This window comes from Pavona decussata, unplaced genomic scaffold (genome assembly GCF_977016875.1).
Source record: "Pavona decussata unplaced genomic scaffold, jaPavDecu1.1 SCAFFOLD_233, whole genome shotgun sequence".
NCBI classification, from domain to species: domain Eukaryota; kingdom Metazoa; phylum Cnidaria; class Anthozoa; order Scleractinia; family Agariciidae; genus Pavona; species Pavona decussata.
The window spans coordinates 857,501-885,318 of record NW_028145638.1 but is presented as its reverse complement, the minus strand read 5'-3'; the positions used below and the strand labels follow the sequence as shown (position 1 = coordinate 885,318).

The 27,818-nt window shown below is 39.5% G+C and overlaps 3 protein-coding genes and 1 pseudogene across 7 annotated transcripts in view; all 4 read right to left on the bottom strand.

Annotated features, from left to right (window-relative positions):
• Positions 1-501: 501 nt before the first annotated feature.
• LOC146458249 (uncharacterized) lies at positions 502-8,335 on the bottom strand. Its single transcript, XM_085090961.1, has 2 exons — positions 7,463-8,335; positions 502-5,171 (listed from the first exon to the last, which is right to left on the bottom strand). The coding sequence occupies exons 1-2, from the start codon at positions 7,533-7,535 to the stop codon at positions 1,534-1,536; spliced, it is 3,711 nt and encodes a 1,236-aa protein (XP_084947087.1). The 5' UTR covers positions 7,536-8,335; the 3' UTR covers positions 502-1,533.
• Positions 8,336-10,166: 1,831 nt separating this feature from the next.
• Positions 10,167-27,818, bottom strand: part of LOC146458246 (uncharacterized) — a 21,615-nt gene continuing 3,963 nt past the window's right edge. For all 4 annotated transcript variants that reach the window (XM_085090964.1, XM_085090966.1, XM_085090965.1 and 1 more), the window contains 4 exons: positions 18,549-18,634; positions 17,082-17,158; positions 10,906-14,234; positions 10,167-10,544 (listed from right to left, as the gene is read on the bottom strand). In XM_085090964.1, coding sequence (XP_084947090.1) covers positions 10,909-14,234; positions 17,082-17,103 — 3,348 coding nt within the window. In that variant the 5' untranslated portion in view covers positions 17,104-17,158; positions 18,549-18,634 and the 3' untranslated portion in view covers positions 10,167-10,544; positions 10,906-10,908. The remainder of the gene's footprint in view (positions 10,545-10,905; positions 14,235-17,081; positions 17,159-18,548; positions 18,635-27,818) is intronic.
• Positions 22,392-24,300, bottom strand: LOC146458248 (uncharacterized). Its single transcript, XM_085090994.1, has one exon. The coding sequence runs from the start codon at positions 24,145-24,147 to the stop codon at positions 23,188-23,190; it is 960 nt and encodes a 319-aa protein (XP_084947120.1). The 5' UTR covers positions 24,148-24,300; the 3' UTR covers positions 22,392-23,187.
• LOC146458247 (uncharacterized) overlaps positions 22,392-27,818 on the bottom strand; it is a 7,787-nt pseudogene continuing 2,360 nt past the window's right edge. Inside the window, exon 3 of the transcript XR_014858257.1 lies at positions 22,392-27,818. This exon is cut by the window's right edge and continues 331 nt beyond it. The product of XR_014858257.1 is annotated as an uncharacterized LOC146458247 (transcript).

Below are 27,818 nucleotides of genomic sequence, written 5' to 3'. Positions count from 1 at the left end.
TATATATTGTTTGTAGCGTGCCAAGTTTATGCTACCTCAAACTGAATATTGGGACCGACTTGAGCTGTGTCAGGTCGTCACGATCCCCCAAAATTTTCAATTGCTTCCTCTAGCTTCTCAAGGTAACTTCCGGTAACTCGAATTGAATATCGCGACCTGAGTTCTGGTTCAGGTTGGGTGTATTGTACAAGAGTGGAGGGTTGGACATGAGTGAGTATGCGGGAGTTGCACGCCCGGGGTTATGGGCTGCTGCCAATGGCTACATTCTTTCCGAATGAAAGCGAGCGCATTATCTTCCAAAGACGTTAACTGAATATACTTTGAAGTACTCTATGAAAGCAAACTCCATCATGCGTTGTTCGTGTCGGTTTTGAATCAGTCCTCCCCGATTCATCAATCGATTTTATCACTGCTTTGTGAAAATCAATTTTATTGTTTGTGATTGGATTCCAAAAACTCGCTATAGCACTTTCTTGGCATAATACTTACTTGCACTATTGAAACGGGCTTTATATGAAAGGTACCTCTTGAATAATATCATGAAATAAAGCAGATAAATACCTGTAGCGAAATTGGTTACATAACGTGCGTGTAGGGAAAATTTACTTACATCCAGCTGTTTGAGGTTACACCAGCTGTTATGGGTGAAATAAGTCCGCTAACGGAAGGAGGGGAACCCGCTTTGCTGTAATCTACACTTCCGTTTGTAGGTCAATTGATGCTGTCCAATACTTGGTTGTCAAACGACTGCATTCCGTCGCTCAGTTGCAAATCTAAGATAAACCTTCTGCAAGATTGCTTCATTTTATTACGACACCAATTCTTTAGTGCTCTGTGTACTTGTTCATTTCTGTTTAGAGTAATTACTGAGGGTTGCAAAGAAAGGTAGCACGAAATGAATTCTAGTGGTTGTGGTAAAATAATCAAAATCGTATACTACCGACTTTAAAAGGTCTCACATTGGTGCAGTTTCACATAATTCAGCTCACGCAGTTGAACAACTTACAAAACCGAAGCCGAACCGATATCTCGTGGCTATTTAATTTTCCAAAGCAACCGCCAGCATGCTATTTGCTTCTTTGGTTTTCTGAATTTTGGTACAAGAGTTCCTCCAAATTTTTGACCATTTAACACACTTCTCATGTCAGTGTTCTTTAATCAAACTTTTTACACCTCTTCGAGTACCTTGACTTAGCTTACAATCTGCTGCTGCAAAGCGATTTTCTCTATATCGCGCATGCGGAGTTAGTCTGTGGAACTCTCTGCCAATTAACATTACAGAATGCAATAGCCTCCGAGCTTTTAAGAGAGAATTGACAAATTATTTCTAAGACTTATACTTTTATTAAGCCAGATATTTTTTGTAGTTACATATTTTATATTGTTAACCATATTGTTAGAGTGCTTTGTTAATGAAATCTGAAAAGCCCGTAGGGAGTACTTAATAGAGATTATTATAATTATCTATACTCTTATTTATCTGATTAAACTTACGTTTATATTGTCAGATAGAAATACGGTTATACTGTGAGTTCACGCAACGCACTGCAACTCTTCAGGCTCCCATTCAAAGAGAAGTTCCTCTGACAATGAATAACGGCCCAAAGGTGGCTGTTGACTTAAACATTTGCACCTCAATACACTTGATAGGCATCTAAATAAAACGTAGAGTAAGCGGAAGACTTGAGACAATGCAGCAAAAGCCAGAAAGATGCACATTGCGATTGGTGCCAGGCTAAGCAGACCGATCTCTAACCACTGCAGAGCATGGAAGAGACTTTTACTGGGTCCGATGGGCTCTAATCCCTCGGAGAGATAGGTCGCCTCTGCTAAACTGAACGTGCAAATAGCAACCAAGCTTGCTAGCGAAAGGCTTTCCAAGATGTTGGCTATGCGATCTTGAAATGGTCTCAGAGCAAGGTGATGAATAAGAATTAAGACGCATGTACAATTCAGACTGATGAATCGTAACATAGGATCGGTAGCAAAGGTGTGAATTGTCAGCAGGATTAACCTTCTGCCAGTCAGTACGCTCTCCCAGTACAGTGTCCCATGGTCATCACTGGAAGGTTTACGAAATGGATCGTGAAGGACCTTCTTGATTTCTTCTGCATCATCGAGATTGCCTTTCCCAGGCACATCGTCGTCCTCTGTCTTCTTACGGCGCCTGACGATCCACGCCAGAAGACAAGGCAAAGGGAATGCACAAGCCATCAAGAATTCCTTGGCTGACATTTTGTCCTTAGCAAGCATCAGGGATCCCCAAAAGAGAACCACGATGAGGGGAATAATGAACAGCACTATAAAGGCGACTAGCAAGTACTGCCACCATTGCCAACACTGAATGTTCCCATCTATAAAAAGACGCCAATCCATTCCTATAGGGACGCAGTGCATGAGTTTAAGTGTTGTATCTGCCAATCTTTCGTATCCAAGCAACAGTGTTTCCAAAGCAACAGCCAGGTATGATGTCAGTGACGGCGTGGAGATGAACTTGGAGGTGCTAGTGCTTGCTGCTTGATGGATGGCATAGATGAAACCAATAGAAAGCAATGTTGCCAGGAATTTCAAACAGAGGAACAATTCTTTCGTGACGACATTGAGACCTGGAAATGGACAATCAAAACTACCGTAAACTGTCTTTACTTGGAAATTAAATATCGCAATGACTGATGGGATGAATGGCACCATGTGTAGAGCCTTCTCCGGAGACTTTATCATCACAAGTTCGGCTACTTGATAAAAATAAAAGATAATCTTCAGATATCCAGGATCGTGTTCTTTGTCATCCTCTTGTGGTAATGTTTGTACATAAGCATCTCCAGTACGTTTCTTCTTAAACCATAGAGTTTGCTTATACAAAACAGAGAAAATGGGAGGCTTGAAAACAAAGTAGACTGCAAAGGAAATAACGTAGATGGCGGTTGCCAGCCAAAACCAGTGATCGTTACATTTCTCTTTCTTTCTACATGACGTCGAATACAGGGCTTCACTGTATCCATCAGAACACTTGCCACACAACACGCCTGATCTTTTGCCGAAACAAGCATCGTAAGTGTAATTAGTGGAATGCTCTGGACTGCTGCAGTATTCCAACGGACAGGGGAAAAATTGTAAACTTGGAGGATTCGTTGAAATGTTCAAACCCCAGAAGTTCTCCTCGGCTTTAATGTTTCCACCTACGCAAGATGCTCCGTAAGGACATTTAAGGCACATGGTTCTCTTGTTAATGTCCAGACCGGTTGTCAGTCCTCTTTGCAGACTATAAAACTCATCACGACACTCTTCGCAAAATAGTTTGACATAAGTCACCTTCATCAAACACGTGTCACTACCTTTAGTAAACTGAAAATCCTCGGTTTTTGTTACCTTATCCAGCTTAATCCGCTTTCCGGATGGGCATCGGAAGGTGGAGGCTGCATCAGCTGTTATCAGATTTGTCCTAGTAGCTGCTAACATTGGATTATACTTTGTGAGGACATTTGCTGTAAAAGAAGAGTTTGTAATTGTGATCGCACCAGCGCTTTCAGAACGCAGAAAGCATCCAATACTTGCAATTGAGCGTTGCTTTCCACCTGATAATGCATTCAAACTAGTCTGATGGAAGGTGCTATTCACGATGCTGACACTGCCATATCCCGGTTTCATATACACATGGCCTCCTACAGTCAAACCTTGGTTGTCTTTAAAAGTACAGTTTTTGAAGGTTACATTTGCGTTCAAGAAGCCTAAAGCTGCAGAGATGCCGACGTTATTTTGGAAGACGCTATCCTCAAATATCACAGGTACCCGAGTTATTGCAGATCGTTCGAATTTGTTGCTATTATTCCGTTTTTGTTTCGGACAGTTTGGGGGATCCTCGTCATTAAATTGGATTTCCACAATTGCTCTATATCCTCCAGTCATTTTATGAACAATCTCTGAATTGTTCATAAACTTGCAGTTCTTGACAGAAATCACTCCTTTTACCTTCGCTTGGAAACATACGGACAAAGCACGGTCGTTTAATCCTTGAAAGGTGACATTCTCTAGTCGTAGCTCAGCTTCAATAAAAGACGGTCTGCGGAATGTGTCATCCTCCACACTAAACCTGATCGCATAACCGAAACTTTGCGTTTCATGGCCACCAAGGAAGAGACTGTTCTTGACAACAAGTGTTTGGCTGCTTGTTGAACAACCAACTGCCGATAAGCAATATCTTGTTGCCATTCTCACACCACCCTTGTTGTTCCATAGAATGCATTGTTCCAGGTACACCTTTAAACTAGTAACATTTGACCGTATTTTGGGAGGTCCACCGGCCATAAACCCGTACCCGTAAGTGGAATTAACTGTCACCTTAGTCAGTTGGACGTCAAATCCGCCAAAAACAAATACACCGTTTTCGTTGTTCAGAAAAGTGGTGTTTAATAAGGTCAAATGTCCCTTGCTATAGAGATGTTCAACTCTAAATGAAAGTGCAAAGCCATTGTACTCGTGGGCAAGTTCTCGAAAAATAGAATCGGTTACAGAACCGAATATATGAACCCTGTATGTACGATTTGCTGATCTAATGTAAACAGCACCTCGTGTAGATCTATCCCAACTCATTGCTTTAAACCGCCCTACCTTGCCCTGAAAAACACACCTTGAGATCTTGAAAATAAAAAACTTGCTAAACAAGCAGACAAAGAGGGACTTTGTATTGTACAAGAATTTAGAGTCAGTAATAACGACGGAGGACGCCTTACAGACTTGGGATTCTCGTTGTACTATAACAATCGCTTCTGTGGAGTTCACAAACGCGCAGTCGGTTACAACGACACGGAAACAGTTCACATTGCGAATAATGACCCCACTGTTGTGGAACACAAGATTTGACAAAGTTATCCTCAGTATAAAGTCTCGAGAACGATTGAAAGATAGCGAGCAGGAGATATACGCCTTCGAAAGCCAACCTTGCACTGTTACACTTTTGTCTATCAGAAGCGCTTTCATTTCGTCAGTTGCAACACAGCCGTATGGATGTGATTCGCTTTTCCGTCCATCAAGACAAATCTTTCCTCCATTGCTAACCATCAGTAGTGCTTGTGATAGTGTCTTGCATGGCTGGAATGAAGAACCGCATATACGAGAATCTTGACCGCTTTGATGAGAAACGAAAAGGCAATCACTTTCCTTTTCATGTGCACCTGAAGAATAAGCGATGTAAAGGTATCAACAAACAGCATATGTTTCGAAAAACTCTGACGTCGTTAAGGGTTCGGTGAGCTATCTTGTGCCTGAAACACGTCACAGTTATTGTATTGAATACTGAGCTACAGGAGACTCGTGGGAGCTATCCTCTATACTGCTTGTCACGTGAACGATAGAAATAGTGGCTTATAGTTTCTAATTGTCTAATTTTGATTCGTCAAATGTTAATTAGCCATGCCAAGAGAAGTTTGATCGTGATTTATCAGCATTAACTAGATTTTAAAGAATATTGTCGAGTCATTCAATGTTCCCTTTTTGACTTTTGTGGTCAATTTTACCAATTTAAGCTGTAATTAAACTCCTGGTGTTAGATTACAATTAACTGAAATTTTGGAGAAAAAGTTTCTTGTTAAGGATAATCTATCACGCACACACAAATATTAGCAAAAACTGTCACAAAAATATTTGTGGAGAGTTTAACGTTCTCACCCAAGGCAATTTTGAAGAGCGCAAGGAACACTTTTAAGTTTCTAAACAACATTGAATGGATAGAGACGCGATCAAGGCAAAAGTGTAGCAACATTTTATCACTCGGTGTAGCTTCAGAGTCTATCACTGTTTAAGGACGGTGCCTACTAATACCGAAGTATTTTTGTGCGGTTTATGACTTTGCGGGAAAAGCAGATCTTAGCAAGGGCTATTGGAATCCAAAAAGAAGATTGGGGGTAACCCCGCATTTTCGAAGATAATTAAACATTAATATCTCTAAAATATAAAGCAATGTATGGGATTTTTTCCTAAATTGAAGCTTAATTATTTCTGAAAAATGCATGGTTACCACAAATTTTTTTTGAGATACCAAAAGCATTTGGTAAGTTCTGCTTTCTCCGTATAGTTTTAAACCGCGCAAAAATATTCCTGTATTAGTAGGCACCACCCATAGTAAACCCGAGTATCTCGTGATGCGCAGACCGTATGCGCAGTAACAATAGCAGGCACCGTCCTTAAACAAAGACTCGGGCCTTGACTTAAGACATTGAACTCTTGTGAAAAAAGTTCAATCTTTTCAGTTATTTCCATCTAGCTGATCGTGGTAACTGAATATAGATTGTGTTAATTCCAAAAAAGTAATCTGGTCCTGTATGGAGGCGACAAGTGATCCAAAGTATCGCAGTTTTGTACCATATCAGTTTGGGAGTAAGGACTCCGACAGAGGCTACAATGTTAATGGTTCATGACAATTATCTATATGGTTGCTTAAGTCAGTTACGTCATACCAGCTGTTAATGACTGTTAGTAGACTGAGGAAATACTGGGCCAAGTAGAGTATTCGGTAATTGGCGATCTCGTTCATCAAGTCACGTAAGAAATCAACTATTATACCCAATCACTACCAAATAAATTTTAGGAAAAGTAAGAGAGTTAAAATTTGGTGGTGTGTTCTGCAATATTAAAAAATTATCAATTTTTAAAGTCAGCGCCGGCACTTTGTGCCCACCCCCACTCTGAGCTAAAAATCTTTAATAACTTTTGGGTGATAGGTCTATATATCAAACGATGCATACAGAGCACGAAGTATCAGCCAAATCATTCACATCTAAACGCGAAATTATAAAGGGCGACTCGTGAGAAATGGAATGAAATCGAGTAAAATGGGTGAAAATGGAGTAAAATACGTGCGTGGAAAAGAGTTAAGTTGGAAAGTCTCTTCCGCTTCCTGTTGTAGACCATTACAATCAACAGTCTGTTGACTGATGTTTCATTCATGTGACCAGACAGATAGATGAATAGATAGCCTTTTTTTGCTCAATAAAATTTTAAAGCAAAAAGCAGTATGGGGCATTTCAAAGAGCGACAGTACAATATAATAGTAAGTGGACATAATTAAAAACAAATAAAAAATGTGCAATTATTTACATGCTAAAAAACGTACACGTTCAAATATATGCAAAATCGTTACCTCTACGCCGCCCAGTTGAAGCGGAGACAACGTCGAATTTGATATGCTTTAGAAGTTATCGTAATAATTGAGTCTTTAGTTTAGCTTTTGTTTTTTTAACAAACCACCCATTGAATTTCGTGAGCAACCCTTTTCAGCTCTTCATTACTTGCGTGGGATGATTACTTCCGATCATTTGTAAATAGCCTCAGTCGGGTGAGCTTTTTTATCTTTTGAAGCGAGCGATTACTAGATACCTTGTACAGGAAGCAAGTTTAACATGACAAATAACTCGATTAACTGGTTACGAAGAGAGCGCTAAACCTCGAAATGGAACCTCTCACTTACCTGCTTGGCGTGCACGGATAACAAGCAACAAATAAAGTATTATGAAGAGGAGACGGAATCTTAGAGAATACATCTCCACAACACAAAGCAATTGTATCACTTATACTGGTACTGCAGTGTCATTAGTTTATGCCTTTATATTCTTAGAGCGGACGAATTTTGATATTGCATATATCGAGTCGTCGGTGTTGTGATTACGTCATTGGGTTACTTATGGAATATCGAAAACAAAGACGTGGTTGCTCTCTGCGGTATATGCACTACATTTATTTGTGGCTTGAGTCTTTAAAACTTTTTAACTTAAAATGGAGAAGGAAAGTATGCTGAAACTGAGTATCAACTTTATCGTTTCCAAAATACTACCATGCTAAATGCATACATCGGTGAGTAGGCTGGCTGGCAGTTAATGAAATAAGCCAAAAATAGTAGAAGTTTATCTCTCGACTAAATATCTTATCATTACACTCATAACACAATATTAAGGGCTCAACCAGTAGTCCTTCTTTTCTTCACCGAATTTACGTTGTTCCGCCATATAAGGTTAAGTAACCGGTCCAATACCCAAACGGATCACATCGTAGAATTTCGCATTTAATATATGGTATTAACTAGGTCTAACTTATTGACCTTGGCTGAGGAAAGACCTTGGCTCGAAGGGCTGAGAAAGTAAAATTTGATGCCGCATTTTTTAGAAACGACAGCTAAACATTATGAATAATCATTTTGCAGTGAAATGTGCAAGTGCGACAAATCCATGATTGGATGTTCGATTTTCGTGGACGGGTTTTTTCAAAGATTGTTCGTGTAACTATTAAAATATTACATGACAACAAACTGACCACAAAATTAGTGTCCTTAATAACTCTCATTTGAAGGGTTTACACTTCTACAAAATAAGAAAAGTGAAACTTAAACCATCTTAACAACACAACAAACAATTATTCATATGAGGCCACAATTCTGGTTGGTCACATTTCGCATTTCATACACACATGTACACTCAGACAAATGAAAATAAGTAATTGAATAAATAATTTTATTTCAGTGTCAAATGTATTTAGCGCAGAGCACTAATTGTAGACACTATCCAGGTCGAATTGGAATTTAGAAATGTTGGTTTTTGAGGAGAGGGGAAAACCGGAGTACCCGGGGAAAAACCTCTCGGAGCAAAGACGAGAACCAACAACAAACTCAACCCTCAAATGACGCCGAGTCCGGGAATCAAACCCGGGCCACATTGGTGGGAGGCGAATTCTCTCACCACTGCGTCATCCCAGCTTCCCCTAATTACATGACATGACATAAGGTCATGCAAATGTAATTACATGCAAATGTAATTCTCTCTTGTTCATTAATCCTAGGCTCTACAAACATTTCCTACATTTTCTAATATCTCAATAAAGCTCAGTGTCATTTTTGTAGGTGGTTGTCAACCAGAAAGTCTTTGCTACTTTGACCACCACACACATTTTGTAATTTGTACTGTATTTATTTTTATCTTGTAATCATCTGTTGTAATATTTTTCTTTCTATGTTAATGTTGTGTAAATAGTGTGAAATAAATGAACCATGAACCATTAAAAAAAAATAATAATAATAATAAAAGGTTGGACCCAGGAAAGGAAGGATTAAACTTGTGCCAAATAAGGTTAGTGCATATACTGCGATTTGTGCGGTTGAAGCTTAAGTGGAATTGAATTCCTTAACACAAAGACAAAAATTCGTCTTTCCATTGAGATCCACAACGTCGTGATGCTGCAGAGATAGAATTTCCCAAACCCATTGTATACTTTCCATGCTTGCATTACGCATGCGTATTGACTCGCGCACTCCCCTTAAGACTGAGGCTACTTCACGACCGCTAAGCCAATATCTTTGAGAGCCTTTTGCAGGTGCGCATCAGTGAATTTTTAAGCGCTGCCTCAACTTTTCCGTTTGCTATCAGTAATGATACCTTGGATTGTTTTCACATGCAAAGCGCATGCGGTGCAAGTGCACTGGGAACCTACTTAAAGAATTGTAATCCTTTCCGCGGCGCGTGCGTTTGGGGTCAGTGTTTTTGCGAAAGAGGCACTCACTCAAAATACAATAAAAAAGAGCATTTCTAAATATAACATCACTACTTTTTTCTCAAAAGCGATAATAACAGCAACACAAAATGTCCCTATGCCCCTTTCTCCTTCGCAGTTGGCTTGAGACGAACTGTATCGTTTTTCATTCATTTTTGCTTTGACGTTCTTAGAATAAACACCGCTCCATAAGAAGCTCAGTGACTTGATATAAGAACTTTGAAGAAAGCGGCGCTTATTTGAAGGCGATGCTTTAGTATCTTTGCTTCCGTGTGTGGTGCCTCTTCGGGGGAGGGGCTTAATCGGCAGTGGCTCTTAATGGGGACTGAAGAAACTGCAGTATAAGCGTACTCTTTTCAAACACAGAACATCAGAAGGCTTATTGTTTTACTTTCAGACAACCGCAAACAGGTGCACACAAAGCTTATAGGGCATCACGCTTGTCAGAGAACCGGAGACACAAGCCTTTATCCTTTGACGCTTTCGGCATAGTTTATTTCTCGGTTGGTTAAATCTCTATCCCATCATATCAGGATTCTTCTTCAAAGCTTAAAGGTATATGACAAAATTTTGTTTTATTTGCTTGATCAAATCTTCATGTTGTTCTCGTGTTCTCGTATGAAAATCAAAAAAAAAATTCCTTATCAATTTTTGTTCCCCGAATTTTAGGCGTACCAAAGTATCAAATTTCACTTCCGGTTGGGAACGATACCGCGCAAGACGGGAGACTGGGATAGTAGGACTGTAACGTCAATACGGTAACGCTAGTCTCGTGATTTCTCCATTCCTCAGTTGCTTTTCGTTTGCAGAGGAAGAAAACCGTGTGGATGAAAATATGAATGGGATTGCTGAATACTCAGAATGAAGCAACTAAGAAATCGCGAGACTTTGGATTTTCATACTAGAACAACATGCATGAAGATTTGATCAAGCAAATAAAACAATCTGTCATATACACTTTAAATTAAGAAAAGCGCAGCATTGCCAGCTCCTCCCCGGTCTTGGTAATACACCTGCGAATAAAGAGAATACTACTTTTAGGTAGGGCGCTCGTCAAACTGAGCTTTACGAGTGCGGGTAATCGATTCAGCAGAAACAATGAATTCCTATATTGCCACAATGATTATGTCAAATTTCTCTGTGACACGGAACGAAAGACAAATTCTCTTTCCACTGGACAAACCCCTATTTCTCCAAAATAGTGTCGGATATAGGGAATCTTAATAAATGGGGGAAAGAAATAGGTTCCCTCCAGATAGGAAAATTGCCAATTTATTATCCTGTTTAGTCAAGAACAATAAGCCTCTCAAGACATATTAGCATTTTCTGAAATTATCTTAAATCTGTAATATCAAATAATCGATTTAAACTGACCTTTTACTTTCCAAAATCAAATGTCACGTTATCGCCAATCAGCATAAAAGGCGCCCATTGTCTCACTTCTAAAAAGCCGTTATCTCTCATCCACTTCATGGTCTGGTGAAGGGATTCACTGGCACTTTCCCCATGAACAAGATGCTCGTAGAAACGACTCATAAACTGCTTTGTTGCCAGGTCCTCTATGGCCCACAGCGCAACCAACACAGAACGCGCACCGGATCCTAAGAAAGCTCGAGCGATTCCAACAACTCCCTCAGATCTAATCTGTCCACGTGCACTGTGACAGCAACTGAGGACTACCAGTTTGGCTCTCAGACGAACTTGTGAAATTTCAGCCATTGTTAGCAGGTAATCTTCTTCTTGTGGAGTCCCGTTAAAAGAGCGTGGAGGTGCAAGAGCGATTTCTCCTCTTTCGGCGTCACCATGGGCAGCGAAATGTATGAGACCTACTGATTGTATTCGCTGGAGAACTGCCTGCTTAGTTGCGTGCTCTCCTAACAAAGGCTGAACTCCCAGCAGTCGTGCAATCATTTTTGCTTCCTCTTTTGCACCTGGCAATGGACATAATTTCTCAAGACGTCCCTTGTGATACACGTCACTGACATCTGGTTCACCCACTATCAGTACACCGGTCTGACTGTGATAATCTTCTGGACTCTCGTGAATCAGCCTGAGAGTCGTCAAAGAAGGAACAATGCGGATTCTAAACGTCTCTGAGAAATACTTCCCATTTTCATCCTTAAACGCGGAAAATGGAACTTTGTACAAAGTACGATCAGGAACGATGATGATTTCAGGCTCCACAAGTAAGTCAGCAACAGGCTCGATAATCATTTTGTAACACTGCGAAAGATTCGGTGGATCGATATGCTGGTTTTCGTCTTCCTCTTTTTCCACAGGACGGAAAACTACGCCGGACCCTTGTCCCAAAGAAGACACCTGTTTCACGTAACCAGCGTTTGAAGGAAACAGTGATCGATCTTCGCAGTGCACTTGAGTGGGCGGAAAAAGAAATGTCCTGAAGATTATGTCATCGAGAATCTTATCAACAGACTTGCCTTCCATTTTGCTTCCAAAATGGTCCTTAAGGTCTGTTAGTCGAAAGTGTATGGTTTTGTTTGGCTTAATAACCCACAGTAATAATTCTTGGTCGTGACACGAAATGTATAGACAAGAACAGTTACTTTCTTTTGTCTGAATCCTTTCAATATCAAACCACGACCGTGGATTCAATGATTTTTGTTGTTCCACAGAGTACTGGGCTGACATTAAGTCTGCCAGAGCTCTGGCCCGTCCGAGTTCTTCTATCGAAAGTGCTTCATTAAATTTCCCAGTTTTCAAAAACAAGGCACTGAGGTATTTGTATTGAGAAACGTGCTTGTCTAAAAGAGAGATCTTAAATTGATCATTGTCTCTTAAAAAACTCCGCATTTCCTCGCACTTTTCAATGCTTGAAAGGAGACCCGATACAGCCTCCTCTATGTTTCCAGTCAACAGCAAACTGTCCCTTGCAAGTGAAAGGTGGCTGTAAAACTGCAGCTCAATGCATCCAATCTCGTAACTCAGCACAAGTGCCTTCTCGTGATCTTCTTTAGCCTTGAAATATTCACATGCATGAAAAAGCAGGTTTCCTCGGTTAATGTAAGATACTGCTTCTCCTCTCTTATAACCAATTTCTTTATTGATTATAATTGATTTCTGATAAAAGTTTCCAGCCTTGACATATTTACCGAAAGACTGAAACACACTTCCTAGGTTTGTGTAAGATGATGCTACTCCTGCCTTGTGGCCAATTTCTTTTTGGATCTGAAGTGCCTTTTGAAGATATTCTTCAGCCTTGACAAATTCACCGAGATATTGAAACACAACTCCTAGGTTTGCGTACCATGTTGCTACTCCGGATTTGTCGCCAATTTCTTTGTCGATCTGAAGCGCTTTCTGAAGATATTCTTCAGCCTTGACATATTCGCCGAGAGATTCAAACACACTTCCTAGGTTTCCGTAAGATGTTGCTTCTCCGGCGCGGTGGCCAATTTCTTTTTTGATCTTAAGTGCATTTTGAAGGTATTCTTCAGCCTTGACATATTTACCGAGATGTAGAAACACAAGTCCTAGGTCTCCATAAGATGTGGCTTCTCCGCGTTTGTCATCAATTCGTTTTTGGATTTGAAGTGCTTTCTGAAGATATTCTTCAGCCTTGACATATTCCCCGAGAGATAGAAACACAGTTCCTAGGTTTGCATAACATGATGCTTCTTCTCGAGTTGGGTCGCCAACTTCCTTTTGTATCTGAAGTGCTTTCTGAAGATATTCTTCAGCCTTGACAAATTCACCGAGATATTGAAACACAACTCCTAGGGATCGGTAACATGCTGCTTCTCGAGTTGGGTCGCCAATTTCTTTTTGGATCTGAAGTGCTTTCTGAAGATATTCTTCAGCCTTGACATAATCACCGAGAGATAGAAACACACTTCCTAGGTTTTCGTAACATGATGCTTCAACTCGTTTGTCGCCAATTTCTCTTGTGATCTGAAGAGCTTTCTGAAGATATTCTTCAGCCTTGACATAATCACCAAGAGATAGAAACGCAGTCCCTAGGTTTTCATAACATGTTGCCTCTCCGTCTTTGCCGCCAATTTCTTTGTGGATCTGAAGTGCTTTCTGAAGATGTGCTTCAGCCTTGACATATTCACCGAGAGATAGAAACACAGTTCCTAGGTTTCCATAACACATTGCTTCTCCGTGTTTGTTGCCAATTTCTCTTGTGATCTGAAGTGCTTGCTGATAATATTCTTTTGCCTTTACATATTTACCAAAAGATCCAAACACACTTCCTAGGTTTGCGCAACATGATGCTTCTCCGTCCTTGTCGCCAATTTTCTTTTTGATCTGAAGTGCTTTCTGAAGATATTCCTCAGCCTTGACATATTCACCGAAGCAAAAAAACACAGTTCCCAGGTTTCCGTAAGATGATGCTTCTCCATTTTTGTCGCCAATTTCTTTCGTGATGCTGAGTGCTTTCATAAAATGTTCTTTTGCTTTTTGATATTTACCTTGCCTTTGATACAATTTCCCCTGTTCTAAGCTTAGGTACGCTTCTTGGAATTTTTCGGCACACTCGCGGTGCATTCTATCGGTTTCTCTCTCACCTGTGTGGTCACTGATAGGAACGAAGCCACACTGAAATTTTTCCAGAATGAAGCATTCCTTCGATAACTCGAAGGCTTTGAGAATACGACCAGTTTTGAAAAGGAAATTAGCCACAAGTGTAGCAGTATCGATAACTTGTAGAACTTTTTGAGAGCTCTCCATGGTTGTCTTGCCTAGAAACCACAAAGAGAAAAATACTAAATGAAGCGACATAGCGGATTCTTGGCGCAAGGTTTGCAAAAAAAGTGTAATACACTTATCAGCCCTCATCTCGAGGTGCGGGTTGCGGGGGTTGACTCCGGGGAACCGCCGGACATTTGCACAGTAGTAGGAACAAACCTCCCATACGCCCCTCTTACTGGATGCCTGGTAATGGCTACTGGGTATAAATCTAAACTGACTGTCCAACCCATCACTAACAACCACAGAGAAAACAACTCACTCCAGATTCTCTACGTTCCGGAAGGCAATGGTCGACTTCTTATGGAGAATAGTCTTATCTTGCAATATAATTGACGAGGCAGCGGAATTAGAACAAAATTTAAGCTGGATTCAGTTTATGAACAACATTGAACAATTCTTCTTCCGCCCTTTCACGGTAAGCAATTCAATGAACTTACACTAGCCGAGCAAAACAGTGTCACCCAACAGTTCATTTCTGTAGATACCTGTTCGAAAGGCGTTAATAGCCTCAACAATTCGGATTTAAGGTTACTTCCATGTTTTGCGAGTGCCTGCAGGGAAATCTAGCGTACGCGCGCTGCTTTCGATAAAACCATGGAAAACTATATATCACTGTGAAGCTGATAAATTGAAGTTTGCGAAAATATCAATGTTTTTTTATTTTGTTGGATACATAAGCGCTCAGAGGCCTGCAAACTCAATACTAGCCAAGTGTACTTAACTGAATTACCCACTCTCACGTAAAGGCGCACAACCAAACAGACTGCACAATATCAATCAGGAGATAATAGGCTGACAAAGTGTGTCAGGCTTTTTCTTTATTTCTATTGGTTTGCGAGAAAACCCATCCTAAAGATGGACAATAGAAAATTTTTGTAGTCCCGTCAGATGTTAACACGTCACGGGAAAAGTATTTTGAATTTCGTAAAAGCCTGACACACTTTGATGCATTGATATCTAATGACTATTTTGGCCAAATTTCGTTGAAATCTGGCAAATCTACATACCCTAGTAATTCATTTAAAGATGGGGAATTCGCGCAAAAACAAAAGCCGTGTTTTCGGCCTTGAAACATTTTACGAGTTTTCGCACCTCATTAAAATACTTGTCAACGCGCTCACGCCGCCGGCCAATCAAACACAAAGAAGCATTGCCTGGGGAGTTTTGTAAGCATTTAGTGTTACTGTAATATTGTAAAGCGATTTCTCTATGGGAAAAGTTAAGTCTGGCGCGAGAGAGCCACCGGCGAAACCAAAACAAAGAAGAAAACGGCAGATAGACGCAGAACATGAAACTGGCAGCCCCAGCGAAGGAGACACGAGGCACGCACTCCTCACCGCTTTCTGTACACGAGGCTTCGCGCTGAGGTTCGCTGCTTAATTTCAGCCGGTCAACAACGGCGAAAGTGGCTGGATTGTCGCCGGCATCTTCGATTTTGGTCTCCGAACTGATGTTCGACTCTCCACTATCCGATTTATCGTCCTCGAATTTCTCTGCTGCCGAGGCAGTCATAGAAAATCTGACTGGTTGTACCAAGAACCCTTGTCGCTCTTCGCCAGCTGAAGTTTTTTTGGCTTCGTCAAATGATTTTTCGACCTTCTTTGGGCCCGGTTTTTTCTTAACTGTCACCCAAGGCGCTTTCTTCATAACAACCTTTTACGCAATGCTTGAATCCAAAATGGAACGCTGTTTCACAGTAAAATTTTACATACAACGCCGTGACATGCGATGAACACGATGTAGACAAAAATATGCAAATTTGCCGGTAATTCGAGATTTTGCCGCGTAATATCTCAACACAGCCCGCATAAATTGGATTATGACACCTGCACTCGCTCACCGCTTTTCCTACAAAACTTTGTTTTTCAGATAGCTCGCGTTCTTTTTAAGATTTCTAACGGCTGTTTTCACGAAACTTTGCATTCCTTTCTTGTTTCAACAATTATCTAAAAAATTTATTTGAGAAAAATTCGACCTTCCTTCCCTATAAGTAACCTTAATTAATTGTAAAGAAAATCTAAAGTTTTCTTCCACAAAATGTCAGCTCAAATTTTAGTAACACTGGCAAACTAATTCCTTTCGTTTTCGAAGGCGCAAACATATCGTTAAAAATGCGAGGAACGATCAACTAGCATTTTTGAAAAGCCAATAACAGCTAGTAAATTCGGAGAATAAAATGTTGTTTCCAAAAACTTTCCGTAACTTTAATTTTCAGCTGTGGCATCCGAACATATCAAACTGTATTAGCTTACACAAATATGTTTTTAAAAGGGCATAAAATGATCTGGGAGCACATGGAGACAACAATAAAAGTTCTCGTTCGGTGCTCCTGGATAGACTGAACAAACGATTGGACTTTATCGTAACTGACGAGCAGTAAATGTCTTGCTATTAAAATTCATAAATGTAAATATATGAAACATATATTTGAACTGCGGATGAAAGATCAAATAGAAAAAAGATCCTCAGTTACGACGCAACTTAAGCAGTTGCGAAACTGTTTAAGTTGCGTAGTAACTGCGAGGATCTTTCTTCTATTTGATCTTTCATCCGCAGTTCAAATATATGTTTCATATATTTACATTTATTTATTCATCCTTCACGGGTATATTACGAACTCACTATATGACCAGCTCCCAGTTGGCTTGATAGCTCAGTTGGTAGAGCACTGCACCGGCATTGCAGAGGTCATAGGTTTGAATCCCGTTCAAGCCTGAATTTTTTTCAGGCGTTCTTTTCGCAACTGCTTATAAGTTGCGTAGTAACTGCGAGGATCTTTCTTCTATTTGATATTAAAATTCAGTAGGCTAACAAAACAAGGTTTTAAAGGTACTAACCTCGCTCTTTTGGTGTGTTCATTCGTTGAAAGAAAGGGAACGTCTTGAAAGTTAGAAAGTGACAACGGGGACTTTCTCTGAAACCGAAAACAGTTGATCACATCAGTTACAACGTCATGCACTAATCTCAAAAATGTTCAGTTGAAAATGAAAAATATGTCCGAAAATGTTTTCGTCTAAACAAATACACTGAGTCCGAACTTTTCACCGTTCGAAGATTATCGATTATGAATAATCTTGTTGAAGGTGCATATAAATGCACTTTTTAAGCATTTTAAAACATGCAAGATTAACGAAAATGCTCAACAGTGTCACTCCATTCGTTAGGATACAACAAATTTAAGACCTTTTTCAAACTGCGAGTTCTGAAATTTGTTGGATGAGTTTATGGAGTGTGAGGCCGGCGAAGGAAGAGTTTCTCTTCTCGTCTCAATGGGTATTCTTTTCTCCTTCTCCCGTTAGTCATACGTTTCTCGCGCGTGGTCTACGTGAGTTTAATTTAAACCGTAGTTTTGACGCGTTTTTAAGGACGGTGCCTACTAATACCGAAGTATTTTTGTGCGGCTTATGACTATGCGGGAAAAACAGATCTTAGCAAGGCCTCTTGGAATCCAAAAAGAAAATTTGGGGTAACCACGCATTTTTCAGAGATAATTAAGCAATAATATCTCTAAAAAGCGCCAAAATATAAAGCAATGTATGGGATTTTTTCCTAAATTCAAGCTTAATTATCTCTGAAAAATGCATGGTTACCCCTAATTTTCTTTTGAGATACCAAAAGCATGTGCTAAGTTCTGCTTTCTCCGTATAGTTTTAAACCGCGCAAAATTATCCCTGTATTAGTAGGCAGCACCCATAGGAAACCCGAGTATCTCGAGATGCGCAGAACGTATGCGCAGTAACAATAGTAGGCACCGTCCTTAAAACGGGCGTGAAGATTAACAAATAAATTGAAATAAATAGAGCGCGTGACAACTATAAAAAAAAAGTTAGAGCACGATGTGACAATAAATAGCCTAGCCCTCTTTTGCAGCCAATGTTTTCTATATGCGTTTGTTTTCTTAGCGTGAGCTTGAAACGCCGTGATGTTGAAGTCTCGGTTTATTGTCCGAACTCATAATCTTTTTCGTTTCTCCTTGCGTCTCCTTTCTTTTCTGCAGTGTAACGCAATAAGTTGACACGGGTATGACTACCATGTTAATGATGAATACGGCCAAGTTGTATGGTCAGATTGAAACGGTGTTGATGGGGTTTCACTGTTTTAAGATAGATTCAGTTTGCGAAGCACATTACAACTGACATTATACAATTTTACTTCTTTCGCCTATTCTCCGCAGTAAACAATGTTATTACACTTGAAAGTAACAGCGTTCTGAAAAACACACATTCAACGTCCTTCTAATGAAAACTCTTAAATTATATAGGCTATTCATTAGCCTACAAAATATGAATTATAGTTGTACTAACCTTGCTCTTCTGGGGTCAGTCACTGTTGTTTCAGATAAAGAAGTGACTTTCTTCGACGTTTCTTAAAAACTGAAAATTCAGATTCTCTGTAAGGAGAAACCGAGGTGACAGTTAATCATTGTTTACGACGTCATATATCGAAATAGTACAATAACAACAGTTATTTCTTTGTACCGCGATTTACAACTTACAAATTATAATTACTTTATTACATAATCACTACCAAATGGTAACTAGAGTCATAAAAAAATGGCGGATCGTAAGTTTGGTATTACACAACGTTCGTTTAAGACTGGAAACTGACTAATTCCTTTCGTTTACGAAAGGGCAAATATGTCGGTAAAGATGCGAAAAAAAGGCCAGCAAACATTTTCATAAAGCCAACAACAGGTAGTAATTGAGAATAAAATTCCTTTTCCTAAAACTTTTTGCAACTTTAATTCTCAGCTAAAGCATGCATTCGAACAGATCAAACCGCTGATTAAGCATACAGGAATAAGACTTAAAAAGGGCACAAAACAATCTGTGACAGATTATTTGACAACTGGAAAATGCGGAAAGCGTGATGACATCCACCAACTTTCATCACTATTTAAAATCACAACTACTGATGGCTGATGTCATCCGAATCTCCCTGAGTACATTTTCAGTTTCCAGTTTTGTCAGTTAACGTTCAATGCTATATGACGAGTCGACATCCACTAGATTTAGGAGCTAAAACCATGGGCAATAGGAAACATGGGTTTCGACTAAATAAATGTTACATTTATCTCAAATATAGTTGAATACTCACAATAAAGTAGTCTGTAGTCTTTTCTGGTCGTTTCTCCTCATTTATTTCTTGTAAAATAGCCCTGATTAGCAAGTAACAACGCGCCGTTTGACTCAAAACAAATTCAGCATTCGTTCGGTCTTGGTAACCGTTCGTCCTATTGAAATCCCAGGCGCGGCCTCTGAGTTCGCGAGCGTTAACTCATAATCCCCCCTGGGTAGGAACCAAACTCGATCAATCGTGCGAGGCTCGTAAGAAGAAACTATGCCCATCTCCATATAAGGAAGCAAAGGGTGCCCGCTCCTGGGGGTCTAAAAGGCCGATAGAAGTCTGGTAACGAAGAGGTGTCGGACAATGTTCGGGAGAGAGAAAACTGGAAACAAGAGTCGCTTCGAGTTCAAAATATGTGGTTAGTTGGAAGCTGTTTCACCAGAATATTTCGTTGTTTGTTTTGAATAACTTGCTATGGAACCAAAAACTAACTTCATTCCAGGTTTGGAAAAAAAATACCATCGTTTAAAGTGCGTTTACTCCAGTTCAGCGCTTGAAAGACGTTTTTTAAAATGTTCGATTTGTTTTCTTCTGTATTTTAATATAGCGATTGTTGCATTTTGCCATAAATATCTATATCTCCTTAAGCTTGTTAGAAGTGCAAGTAATTTAACTGCAACAAATTTCATTCGATGTTGAAGCCATCCGAAGAAGCGCTCGCTAAAGCTGGGAAGACCGGACTGCAATACGTCAAGTAATGTTTGTAAAAATCCTGAATAAAATGTTATTACATGTAATGGAACTTTTTCCTTCGTTAATCTACTTCTTGACCTTCTGTTTATCTGACTTAGAAAAATTATCATTGATTTCAATACACAGTTTGGCCAACAGCAATCCAATAAACTAAGCAATTTTCAAAGCCCAAATATATCAGTTCAGTCATATACTTCAAAATTGTGACTCCTTCCATGTGGGGAGAGTAATCTTTTTGTCATATTTTGTAACTAGCAAGGGGTGGAAGGAGTTTGCAGTGCTCTTACCAGGCGCAGACGAATTTGAAAAAACAATGCCTATTGTATTTTCGGTTCAGTGATTGGCCAATAGCTCTAATCTCCTAGCAACGGTTAAATCGCTTCCTACCCAGTCACTTTTTAGTGTTAACGCTCACGCGCTTAGCGGCCGCGCCTAGGGTTTCAATAAACACGGCACGGTTACCAAGACTTAACGAAAGCTTTTGCTGGCGATAAAGAATGTTAGGTCTGTTCTACAAGAAATAAATGGGGAGAAACGACCAGAAAAGCCTGAAGACTACTTTATTGTGAGTAATTCAACTATATTCGAGATAAATGTAATATTTATTTAGTCGAAACCCACGTTTCCTATTGCCCATGCTAAAACTAGTTGAATGACCAACATTTGTACGTACAAACAGTTGCTAAAATCAGAAAGTTGTCAGAAGCCTTTTGCATAGAATGAGTATCAGAAAAGACAACAATCAAACAAAAATCCAAACAAATCAATAAGTATCGTGTATACCTACTCGAACTCAAAAACTGAAGATCACGAAAACGAAACACAGCTGTAGTTATAAATACACGTAAATAAAGGCAAAATAAATGATACGAGGTTTGTCGTATAAAATCGCCGATATCTGGCATGTCAGATATCGGCGATTAAATTCGCCGGCATTTGCCAAGTGTGCCCGTTCCCGCGATTTTCTATGCTCATCGCTGCGAATTGCCAGTAAAGTAAATCAATCAGGTTGGGCGATTTTATCACATGAACAATGTTGAAGTGCCAGGTCGCCGCGATCGGTGAAAAAAAAATCGCCAAGTGTGTCCGCATCAATCGGTGGCGATCAAATTTGCCGCGATCGGCGTATAAAATCGCCAGGTGTGTCGCCGGCTTTATTCAGTCTCTGTCAAAATCCTTAGCATTCGAGCTGAATTATAGACTCTCAAAGTCGGCAGAAATTCTATACATTTACCATAATTTTTGCTGTGGTTGTCCCAACCCCCCCCCCCCCCCCTCCCCCTAACAAAGATGGTGTCAGAAACCGTGAAAAGATCTATAGCTTTTTTCTTCTGCGTACGGCGCAAGTGCACAGGGAACCTGAAGAATTGTTATCCCTTCCGTGAATTACCATAATGTTTCTTTGTTTTTATCTCGCATTATGATCTAGATTTAAATACATGAATATGAATATATGAAACATATGTTTGAACTGCGGGTAAATATTAAATAGAAGAAAGCCCCTCGCCGTTATTTACGCAACTTAAGCAGTTGCGAAAAGAAAGCCTGAAAAAAATTCAGGCTTGAACGGGATTCGAACCCATGACCTCTGCGTTGCCGGTGCAGTGCTCTACCAACTGAGAGCTCTATCAAGCCAACTGGCAGCTGGTCATATTGTGAGTTCGTTCTGGGATGAATAAATGAATATGAATATATGAAACATGTATTTGAACTGCGGGTGAAAGATTAAATAGAAGAAAGACCCTCGCAGTTATTTGTGCTTTCTTTTCGCAACTGCGAGGGTCTTTCGTCTATTTAACTTTTAAACGACGTTAAAAGAAATCGTAGAGGTGTGAAGCTAGCGCTAAAAAGATCGGTTCACTGGTAGCCATTAACATACTTCTGAGCAAAACTGACACGGTACAATGCATCAACAAGCCTTGAACTACCAGCGGCTATCTTAATGTGTCATTAGCATGATTTTCGTGCTTCAGGGCAAGTTTTCAATTCTTACGTTCGCATATCTGATAGGCGACACGTTGATAACTTTATCAGTTCTTTAATATCACCAAGTAACTGCAGAGCACCCTAAGGTATCTGTTGGTGGGCTAAGATGTCAGTCACCGAGACGTTTTTTCGTGAACAGCAGTTGTGCAGCGGCGCTTTGCTTCAGTTAGTTGAGTGGGAAAATTTTTGACGTTTGTTCAAAACTCAATATCTAAAACAAGCCCACCTATGTATCAAGCCCCTCCCCCGTTCTTGAGGTATAGAAAGAAATAACCCCTTTGGGGACTTAATAAAGCTTTTAGGGTATTTGAATTCATGCGTGTACCCGTATTACAACGATATTTCGGGATGTTCATTTTAATATTCTGGTAAATTAATTTATTGTTTTCTTTAACGAAGAGAGGCCGTACACTTGTGTTGTTTTTCTTGTACAACCACCAAAACAAACAAAAAACGTGAATATGTGTAATCATGCAGGGAATATTATGCAAAAAGAAGTAAGAAAATAATTCCGCAGAAAGGCGTTTCAAAAAATCATTTCATACACCCGATGCCTTTTTTTTTCTCAGGAGGTTTAGATTTCGCGAAAAACGCACCATTTCGATCCGTAAAATTTTCCAATGTTTGCTCTTAAAGCCTGGTGTACACTGGCGACATAACGACAAAGAAAATATCGGTTTTTTCTTTATGTCGTTATGGTTGTATCATTATGTTTCTGCTATGTCATTATGATATGATGTTCAAACTTGTGACATAAAACATCGACATAAATTTTTATTTGCATTTGGGTGACCTCGTTTTTGTCGTTATGTCGCCAGTGTGAAACAGGCTTTACTGAGCAATTGTTTACTATCAAATTACTGTTTTGTCGCTAAGTGTCTTGTTTGCACTTCAAAAATTCACTTCCACTTTTCATAACGCTGTACGAATAACATCTTAATAAACATTTCATTCCTTACAAACTAAAAGCCCTCGTTCAACTCCTACGTACATGGTATTGATCTAACTAACGATTCTGTGGATAAAATTGCAGAATCACCACAGCGAAAATTAAATTGACTATTTTTTTTTTTTTTTATCGTTATGTTCTTTGAAGACAATTGATTCAATTGATAAAACTCTGCGGAGGCAAATGAACTATTCCCATAGTTCTAAATCGACGAAAGCCTCGCAATATGTTTTCTCCTGAGAAGAAGTCAATCTACTTTGCGCATGTTTCTTCCTCTGTCCCGATAATTCATCGTCGGTGAGCTGTTTCAAGCAAACGGGCAAAAGAGCCGTCACACCAGCCCACGAAACTTCCAGAATATAAAACACAGAGTTCAAGAGATCGATCTCAACGAACGATATATTGCTAGGAAATATGCTTTCTCCGGCCACGAAGCGAATTCCTCTCGCAGGTAGAACAAACGTTATAACGAGACAGGTTGCTAAAGTGGCGATGTTTACGCTTTTCAAACCGCATGGCTTACAGCCGCTGCCATCATTGTTCAAAGTGCGTGACTCAGCCACACGTTTCGCCACCGCTCGAAGAACGGCTGTTAAAAGAATTATTGCTGGAACAACAAACTGAAGCATAATAACCATATAGCCGTAGAGCCACACATCGAAATTAGCCTCCCAGCTTATTCCCGGCGAAGGACAATTACAGCCGCTGCATTTTAACACGGGCATTTTGTGGTACAAGTAGCTTAAAGCTGGGTATAGTAGAAGGGCAGTCGACAGTAAAATTCCCGCGAACGTAAGCGTGATTTTGACGGCAGAAAACGACCATCGTCGCTCAGTTGTCAAATAACGAACCACTACTAACGCCGTAAGGTTGAACACAGATAGCGACATAAAAAAAGCTGTGATATTGGGTAAAATATCACAGATGGCGTGGTCGTGAATTAGCGTGCTGCCCTCCGCAGAGTTGAGTTCATCACGAAGCAGCAACACCAGATGCGCCAAGAGATTTCCGGCGTTGAAAATCGTCTGAAAGACGACAAAGTATTTGAGATTATTCATGGAGCGCCACTTGGAACATTGCAGACAATACACGGTTACGTAAAGGTTTAACACCACTCCAAAACAGAAGATTAAAGGAGAAGCGATCATGATTCCACAGCTTGTACTCTTGGACCTTACTGAGCTTGTTAATAATCAAGTTGTGCGCGAAAAAAAGGACGAACGAGGCGATAAACAAATGGCACGCGATCGATTACCTCTTGTACCGTCATATGACATACACGGGTTACTGGTATAGTATTCCGCTTGACCGACCAAATTCATTCAAATATGCACATTAGCATATATAAACAGAATTAACATAACACAACCTGTTCTCTGTCACCGGCGAGAGCGCACTTAATGAAACTAAAATTAATCTTTTTTTTTTCTTTTTTAGGTTGTACACTTTTTTTTATAAGCATCTTCATTATAAGAACGTTGAGGCTGAGATGAACTAAAATTTAAGAACATTACCCAGGCTGAGAGTCAGTTGGGAACATTTTTCCCTACCAAATGTTCTTAAAATAAACAGTAAAAATACGGAAAAAATTACAAATCAAAGTTCAGTCTATATTGTCCAATCAACCCAATTAATAGATGTCTTGGCCACGTCCGCAAAGATTTATTAAAATACTATAACAGATTACTGAGAACATCTTAAGAACTTTTCAGGCTCAAATTGCCAAAAATAATAAGAACGTTCAGCCTCGGCCTCAAAATTAGAAGTTCTTATGTATAAAAAAGTGTGAATGTATTTTTTGAAAACCTCTGACGTTTCTTTCTTATGTATTTTCTTTTAGAAAAAACTTGTTGTGGATGGGTACTAAAATCTCAGCTATCAGTTAAAATCTTGGTCATTCCTCAACCACCAGTTAATTTCCACGGATCTCAGGTATTATTATTATTATTATTATTTTTATTATTATTATTATTATTATTATTGTTATTATTATTTTCACCTAAATGTAATGAGGTGTGACTGAACTATCACAGTAAAAACCCGCATATAAGAACCTAGTGATATTAGAACCTACAGGCTGAAATTTGGCATTTAAATACCCCAAAATATAAGAACCTGTTCAGCCTGGGAAAGAAAAATATGTTCTTATACAAAAACAATCACTCCAATTTTGCTGGTCAAAATTCTGGATTTTAATTGTGTGAGAAACTTCTGACAAAAAGTTATTGTGTATATGTTTTCTTTGATTTACATTTGTTTGGATTTTCACTAGATTTCACTAGTGCTAAACCATTTTGTATTAGTAGTACAATATTTCTGCCAATGGTTACACTACAACAACCTCTGAAAAATAAGAACCTATTACGAACCTAATCAGCCTGAATTGTGAAAAACTACCCTAAAATATAAGAACCTGTTCAGCCTGACCTCGAAAATTCTAGGTTCTTATATGCGGGTTTTTACTGTATTTCACGAGCGCCACTGGATATCAGATGACAGAAAGCCAGAGGTGCGTAGCGCCCGTTGGCGATAATCATCTCATATCCAACAAGCGTGAGTGGAATAATTGTTGTTTAAAGAAATATTGCTAGATCTTGCTAGAACAACTTAATGGTCGCTATTTCTCAAGCATGGTATAATGGCTCATATACCATGGCCGCTACGCCAATCAAATCCCTGGAATTGCATTCTACAATGACTCAGTTTTTAATAATTACAGATATTCCATCTTCTTGGGACATAAACGTAATCTTTGAACATGCCGAGTCATCTAAGAGCGATAATCACTTCACTGAACGGTCCTAGAGTCACGCTAGATTGATGCAAAAACTTCTGCTCTATCTGGCGTAATTAATAACTAATTATTATATAATAAGACACAAATACCGCAAACATGTTTTGCCGCATCCTTCGTTAGAAATAAAGCTTGGGTCAAAATTGTAACATTTTTACAATTTTTACATAGCTAAGTCGTAAAGTGTTAATACCAATTCCATAAAATCCAATGCCATATTTTCTAGCCTGATGGTTGATTCCTAAAAACAAAATACAAGTTGAACCTCTCCACAACGGCCACCTTGGGGACAGAAGAAAGTGGCCGTTGAGGAGGGGTGGCCGTTATGGGGAGGTAGGGGTGTAATATGACACTTTTTTTTTCGGGAAGTACAACATGTTTATTGTGCCAAGTTCATGCTTACTGTAGCCTATAACGGCAATCCAATCTTAAATAATACATATAGATAAAATACACAATAAAACGTAAATAATGTTTTGAATCAAACTGTTAAGAAGACGAAACGAGCAAGGTTCGTAACATTCGCTATATTATTGTAGACAATTTATGCTTTCTGCAGCATTTAAATGGAACACAATCAAAATACGTATATCGTTAAAATGGATACAGAAACGTAATGTTCCGAAGATAAATGTCGATTACTGCATCAGTTTATAAAAAGGTGTTTTTTTTACAAAAAAAGAACTGTACTGGCCGTTGTCGAGAGGTTATTTTGGCAGTTAGTGACGCACTTTAGTGGCCGTTGCCGTTGTAGAGAGGTGGCCGTTGTAGAGAGGTTTAAACAAGAGCTAATGCATGGACTATCCGCCGGGACAAAAAAATTGAGGCCGTTGTAGAGAGGTTTAAACAAGAACTAATGTATGGACTGTCCGCCGGGACAAAAAAATGTGGCCGTTGTAGAGAGGTGGCCGTTAGTGTAGGTTCGACTGTAATTTCAGATATTTCTTCATTTCTGTTAAGGCGGTACCACAGCGGTTTCTGGCACTGCTAACTTGATGGATCACAACAACCACTCTTTAACAGTGGAAACGACAATAATGCTGTATATGTTTCATATATTGACATTTATTTATCCATCCTTCACAGGTACATTACGAACTCTATATAACCAGCTCCCAGTTGGCTTGATAGCTGAGTGGGTAGAGCACTGCACCGGCATCGCAGAGGTCATGGGTTCAAATTCCCTTCAAGCCTGAATTTTTTTTCAGGCTTTCTTTTCTCAACTGCTTAAGTTGCGTAGTAACTGCGAGGATCTTTCTTCTATTTTAAAATGCCATAAGCATTGGTAAATAAGTTATGGTCATTTGTTTGACTTAATAGGTTACCATAGCAACAGTATAACCCGTTAAAAACAGCCCCTTGAGCTTTAAGTGATTACAACTCAAGAACGAGTTTGGTGACCGCCATTTTTACCACTGAATGGTGATCAGGATGTTATAAACAACAAGATGCAACTTTTTGAAAATAATTTTTAAAAATTGTAGGAAGGGGTTTAGAGCCACCTTATTTAAAAGAAAAAATCAATCGGTTGAGGCTGTGTTGGTCTATGCATTACCATGTTGTTACCATAGAGAAAAAACTTTGCTTCACATTGCTCCTCGAATCTTCACCCATCCCCAGGTGTGAATGTGTAACGGCAACATACTGCTGGGCGTAACCCTGCAATGGGCTAGCATGGTAATGATATGTATTGTAACTGAATTGTGATTACGTTCACAAAGAAACAATTAAAGCCAAACCTTTAAAGCTATACTGCCAGTTGCTTTCTGCTACAGAAACTGAGTTAAGCTTCAATCATGTGGGTCGAGTGCGACTTAGCTTTCTGAATGCCTTTGGTCGGATCCGGACGTAATTCACGTGTAAGCAGTGTATAGATCTATTTTTTTTTTTTTTTTGTAATTATTTTGCCACACAAAGAAATTACAAAGAAGACACGATAAAATAATTTAAATTGAGTTACAAAGAAAAGAGTGGCGAGAAGACCGAAAAGAAACTAGAAAGAGACTATATTACTTGCGCGAATGT